Source organism: Aureococcus anophagefferens, assembly GCF_000186865.1.
Source record: "Aureococcus anophagefferens unplaced genomic scaffold AURANscaffold_1, whole genome shotgun sequence".
Lineage (NCBI taxonomy): Eukaryota > Pelagophyceae > Pelagomonadales > Pelagomonadaceae > Aureococcus > Aureococcus anophagefferens.
In genome coordinates, this window is record NW_008705561.1 from 2237974 (window position 1) to 2244321 (window position 6348).

Sequence of the window (6348 nt, forward strand, 5' to 3'; positions counted from 1 at the left end):
GGCCGCGGCCGCGCTCCGCGCGGCGGCCGCGGGCGTCTCGGACGGCGCGTCGGGCAGGGGCTTCTCGCGCGCGCCCGCGTCGCCCGGCGCGACGTAGAAATTCGCGAGCGCGCCGACCGCGTCCTCGACGTAGCGGACGTCGACGGGGAACGTCCGGCCCGGCACGTCGAGCGCCGCCGCGCCGCCGAAGTAGGCCCGGAGCGGGCCGACGTCGACCGTCGCCGACATCAACACGACGCGGGGCGCGGCGCCGCGGCCCACGGCGCGCTTGAGGACGAGGAGCAGCAGGTCGACGTCCGACGACCGCTCGTGGACCTCGTCGACGACGACGTGCGTGTAGCGCGCGAGCGCGCCGGGCTCCTGGAGCCGCCGCAGGAGCGCGCCGGTCGTGACGTACTCCAGGGGCGTCTCGCCGCGGCGCCGGCTCTCGCCGCGGACCGCGTAGCCCACGAGCCCGCCGAGCGCGGCGCCGTCGCCGTCGCCGCCGCCCGCCCACTCGGCCGCGACGCGGCGCGCGAGCGCCGTCGCCGCGAGGCGCCGCGGCTCGCAGACGACGACGCGGACCGCGCCCGCGCCGCCGTCGGCCGCGGCCTCGACGAGGAGCCGGGGCAGCTGCGTCGACTTGCCGCAGCCCGTCGCGCCGCGGACGACGGCGACGGGCGCCGCGCACGCGGCGACGAGCGCGTCGCGGTGCTGGAACGCGGGCAGCGGCGCGCGGAGCGCGTCGCTCGCCGCGCCGGCCGACGCGCGGAGCTTCGCGAGCTCGCCGCGCACCCAGTCGCCGTTCGGCGCCGGCGGCGGCGCCGCCGCGGCGCCGGGCGCCGTCGCCGCATCATCGGCCTCGGCGCCGTGCGCGGCGAGGTAGGCGTCGACGAGGTCGCGCTCCCGCTTCGTGAACCGGAACTCGACCGGCGGCGGCAGCACCGTGGCCATTGCGCTTTGCTGGCACGGGCGTGTGCTCAAGCTGCGCGCGCTCTCAGTCTTTGTTGTTGCAGACGCAGCGCTCAGCAGCGCGCGCGGCTAGCCAAAGCGCCCATCCTCGCCATCCGTCGTCGCTGTTGAACTTCACATTGAAGGTCAAGTGCCTTAAGCCCCTCACCCGAGGTCTAGTTGATCGTCGCGAGGAGCGCGCCCTCGACGACCTTGGCGCCCGCGTCGACTTTGAGCGCGAGGGTGCCCGCCCGGTGGCACTTGACCGCGACCTCCATCTTCATGGCGCTGACGACGCAGAGGTCGTCGCCCGCGGCGACGGCGGCGCCGTCCGCCGCGAGGACCTTGTCCACGGCGCCCGGCATGGGCGCCGCGACGTGGGCAGCGTCGCCGGCGTCGGCCATGGGCCCGTCGAACTCGCCCTCGGGCGCCGGGTTCTTGACCTCGACGCGCTGCTCGGCGCCGTTGACGTCGAAGACGAGCGTGCGCATGCGGCCGGCCTTGAGCGGGCCGACGCGCTTCAGCGTGACGTCGACGTCGACGACGGCGTCCACCGCGTCGACGCCGCACTCGAGCTTCGCCAGGGGCGCGGGCAGCGACGCGAGGCGCGCGGTCTGGCCCACGGCGAGGCCGTGGAGGTAGACCGGCGTGGGCAGGTAGACGGACACGCACGTCTCGTCGACGCAGAAGCGCATGAAGTCGTCGAAGACCTTGGGGTAGAGCACGGACGCCATGGTCCGCTCCGCGTCGAGGGGGCGGCCGTGCGCCGCCGCGAGCCGCGCGGCCTCCGCGCCGAAATCCGCGGGCGGCAGCGCCGCGGACGGCCGCGTCGTCAGCGGCTTCCGGTCGCCCAGGATCGCCTGCTGCACGTCCGCGGGGAAGCCCCGGTGCGGGAACCCGAGGCGCCCCTCCATGAGGCCGACGACGCTGTCCGGGTAGTCCAGCGTCTTGGAACCGTCGAGCACGTCGGCCGCCGTCATTTTCCGCGTCACCAGATACAACGCCAGATCGCCCACGCACTTCGACGACGGCGTGACCTTGACCACGTCCCCGAAGAGTTTGTTGACGTCGCGGTAGGCGTCGAGCACCTCCTCCCAGCGGTCCGCGAGGCCCATGGACTGGCACTGCACGAAGAGGTTCGCGTACTGGCCGCCCGGGATCTCGTGGTCGAAGACGCGCGCGGAGCCCGCGAGCATGCCCGTCTCGAAGGGCGCGTACATGGCCCGCACCTTGGCCCAGTACACGTCGTAGGGCTCGAGGCGCATGTAGTCGATGCCCGGCGCCCGCTCCAGGCCCTCCATGGCCGCGCAGAACGCGTTGAGCGACGGCTGGCTCGTGAGGTCCGCCATCGCGGCCGTCGCGAAGTCGACGACGTCGCAGCCCGCGCGCGTCATCTCCAGCGCGACGGCGACGGACGCCGACGACGTGCAGTGCGTGTGGAAGTGCACGGGCAGGTCGCAGACGCCGCGGATCGCCGCGAGGAGCGGCGCGGCCGCCGCGGGCTTCAGGAGCCCCGCCATGTCCTTGATCCCGATCAAGTGCGCGCCCGCCGCGGCGGCCTCGGCGGCGACGCCCGCGTAGTAGGCCACGTCGTAGACGTCGGAAGCGAGGCAGTCCGACGTGTAGCAGACGCAGACCTCCGCGACCTTGCCCGCGGCGCGGACCGCGTCGACGCACGTCCGCATCTGGCCGACGTCGTTGAAGCAGTCGAAGATGCGGAAGACGTCCATGCCGTTGAGCGCCGCGAGGCGCACGAATTCGGTGACGACGTTGTCCGGGTAGGACGTGTAGCCGACGGCGTTCGCGCCGCGGATGAGCATCTGCGTGCAGACGTTCGGCGCCGCCGCGCGCAGCGCGCGGAGCCGGTCCCAGGGGTCCTCCTTGAGGAACCGGTAGGACACGTCGAAGGTCGCGCCGCCCCAGCACTCGAAGGAGAAGGCGTCGGGGAGCAGCGCGGACGCGACGCGCGCGCCGCGGACGAGGTCGAGCGTCCGGACCCTCGTCGCGAGGAGCGACTGGTGCGCGTCGCGCATCGTCGTGTCCGTCACGAGCACGCGGCTCTGCGACCGCACCCAGGCGGCCATGGCCTCGGGCCCGGACCGGTCCAGCACGGTCTTGGCGTTCTCGACGGCCTTGGGCGGCTCGACGGCCGGCGCCGCGGGCCCCTCGAGCGGCGCGTTTACCGGCGCGAGGCCCCGGAACCGCGACCGCTCGCCGCCGACGACCTGGGCCGCGAGGTGGGCCACGAGCTTGCAGGGCGCCGTCGACGGCGCGGCCCGCTTCGGCCGCGCGGCCCCGCGCGCGTCGGCGTCGGCGACCGCGGCCGCGCGCGCGGCCGCGTCGAGCTCCGCGAACTCGCCGAGCGCGCGGTACTTGCCGTGGCGGTCCGCGACGAGCTGGACCGCGTCGAGGGCGCCGAGCTCGCCGAGCGCCGTCGCGACGAAGGCGCCCACGCGCGCGGCCGTCTCCGGGCACCGCGCCGCCGTCTCGCCGACGGCCTCGACGAGGACGGCGTCGACGACGCCGAGCTTCTCGAGCTGGTGCGCGTAGATGCCCTGGGCCTCCGCGAGGGCCTGGCAGTCCGCGGGGAACCGCGCCTTCTTGTCGTCGTCGTCGGCGTAGCGCCCCAAGATGGACGCGGCGCCCTCGGGCGAGATGACGCCGTAGTAGGCCTGCGACAGCATGGCGACGCGGTTGCCCATGGCGATGCCCAGCGCGCCGCCGGAGCCGCCCTCGCCGAGCACCACCGTGATAATGGGCACGGCGAGGCCCGCCATGGCCGTTAGATTCGTCGCGATGGCCTCGGACTGGCCCGCGCCCTCGGCCTCAAAAGACGGCCACGCGCCGCACGTGTCGACGAACGTCACGACGGGCAGGCCGAAGCGCTCGGCGAGGCGGAACAATTTCAGCGCCGTGCGGTAGCCCGCGGGGCTCGGCATGCCGTAGTTGTGGGCCGCGAGCTCCGCGGCGCTGTGGCCCTTGCGGCAGCCTAGCACGACGACGGGCGGCCCCCCGCGGAACGTCGCGAGGCCCCCCGAGAGGCACGCGTCCCGGCCGACGCGGCCGTCGCCGGCGAGCTCCACAAAGTCGGCGAAGAGCAAATCCCGTAAATCCTCGTACTGCGGCCGGTCCAACGCGCGCGACGCGGTGTAGTCCGGCGTCGCCGCGAGGTCCGCCGCCGACGGCGGCGCGGGCGGCGGCGCGGGCGCGGCCGCGGCCCCGCGCGCCGCGAGGCAGGCCGCGACGTCGTGGACGGTCTTTGCCAAGCCCGCGGCGTCGGCCGCGACGACGTCGACGGCGCCCTGGCGGAGGCAGTACTCCGCGGACTGGAACTCCGCCGGACAGGCGGCGTCGTAGTTGGCCTCGTCCGCGTCGAACATGGTGTTGAGGATGACGCCCGGCCCCGCGAAGCCGATGCGCGCGCCCGCGACGGCGACCTTGACGTCCGCCTGCATCGCGTAGGACGCCGACACGCCGCCGTAGGTCGGGTCCTCGAGCACGCTCACGAACGGGAGGCCCGCGCGGCGGTGCGCGGCGACGGCGACGCTGACCTTGGCCATCTGCATGAGGCTCAGCGTGCCCTCCTGCATGCGCGCGCCGCCCGTGCGGCACGCGACGACGACGCAGAGCCGCCGCTCCGTGGCGAGCTCGAACGCGCGCGCGACGCGCTCGCCCTCGGCGCAGCCGAGGCTCCCGCCGAGGAACGCGAAGTCGTGCTGCACCCAGACGACGGCGACGCCGCTCGGCGCGAGCGACCGCACGCGGACCCGGACGGCGCAGTGCTGCTTCGTCTTCTTCACGGCGTCGAGGAGCTGGTCGCCGTAGGACCGGCCGCCGAAGCCGAAGCCGAGGAAATCCTTGCTGCAAACCTCGCCGAAGAGCTCCTCGCCCTCCTCGCCGCCGCCGTCGACGCCGTCGGGCTGGGGCACCGTCGGGTCCGGGGACTTGTCGGCGCCGAGCGGGCCGGCCTCGCCGAAGGTCGACGTGCGGCGCGGCGCGGCGGCCATGGTTCTTGCCGCGAGAGGCGAAGGCCAGAGCTTGTGGAGATCGAGCTCGAGATCTCGAGAGCGAGGCACGACGGTGCCGTTTGCGTTGACGCTGAAAAAAATCAGCGCACAACGACGAAGTGCTTTGGGCTGCCCTCGCGCCGCACCGCCGCCGCGCCGCCCTCCGTGACCTCGGGGGCTCGCCGGTGTCGGTTCGTGGCATGGCCCAGGCCGCCGTGACGGCCATCGCCGACGGCGACGCCTTCGCCGAGTTCCTAGAGAAGAGCGAGACCTTTTTGCTCGTCATCGACTGCCACCAGAACTGGTGCGGCCCCTGCGACACGGTGAAGCCGACGTACAATTCGATCTTCAACGAGCTCAAGGACTGCGAGGACCGCGTCCTCTTCCTCACGGCGAACCTCGGCGAGCTCACGCCCCAGGTCGGGGAGCTCCTGAAGACGAAGCCCACGGACCTCGACCTCGCGAACCACGGCTGCATGCCCTTCTTCCTCATCGTCAAGGCCAAGGCCATCGTCAACACCATCTTCGGCGCCGACGTGCCCAGCCTCAAGGAGGCCGTCATCGCCCAGGCGCCCATGCCCCAAAAGGACGAGTAGGCGCGCGGGCTAGCCCGCGCGGGGGGCCCTCGACGCGGGGGGGAGGGGGAGGCGTCGGGTCGGGCGCTCGGCGCGCGACGTCCGCGGCGCGGTGCGAGCGCGGCTCGACGCACGTTACGCGCGCCTAGTTGCGACTCCGGTCGCCGCGGACCGTCGCGAGCGCGTGGTCGTCCGTGAGCTCGGCGACGTCGGTGACGAAGGTCGACGCGTGGAAGGGCGAGAACGCGGCCTTGACGAGGCCCGTGAGGCAGGCGAGCTGGCCCTTGAGGCTCGGCTTGACGGACTCCGCGTGGCAGGAGACGAAGAGGAACTTCGTCGTCGTCGAGCGGTCGTGCGCGTCCGCGAGGCGCACGAGGCCGTAGGCGTAGGCGTCGCGCGGGAACGCGGCGCGCAGGCCGCCGAGCCCGCCCGCGCCGGAGCCGACGAGCTCGAGCCGCGTCGAGCCGCGGAACGCGGCGACGGCCCAGTCGGCGTCGTTCCCGTCGTCGCGCACGGCGTCCAACGCCGAGCGGATCGCCGCCTCGTCGGCGTCGAGCGTCGCCTGCTTGACGACGCCGCCGACGGTCGTCGCCGCGGCCAAAGCGTGGACCGCGCGGCGGTCGCCGGGCGGCAGCTTCAGGTCCTTGGCCGCGGCGGCCCCGTCCGTGACGCTGGAGATCGTCCCCGTGAGCTTGCCAATGTGCCGCTTGACGTCCGCGTCCGAGAGCTCGTCGCGCGCGCTCAGGAAGAAGTCGTACTGGTAGGGGAAGTGTTCCCGGATCGCCTTCGTCACGGCGCCCTTGTGCGTGGCGATCTTGGCCTTCCGCGTCGGCGGC

General features: G+C 73.9%; 1 protein-coding gene across 1 annotated transcript; it reads right to left on the reverse strand.

Moving 5' to 3' along the window:
- Positions 1-1072: 1072 nt before the first annotated feature.
- On the reverse strand, positions 1073-4937 carry AURANDRAFT_52076 (hypothetical protein; the record flags this gene model as incomplete). Its single annotated transcript, XM_009034359.1, has 1 exon — positions 1073-4937. The coding sequence occupies one exon, from the start codon at positions 4935-4937 to the stop codon at positions 1107-1109; it is 3831 nt and encodes a 1276-aa protein (XP_009032607.1).
- Positions 4938-6348: the final 1411 nt, after the last annotated feature.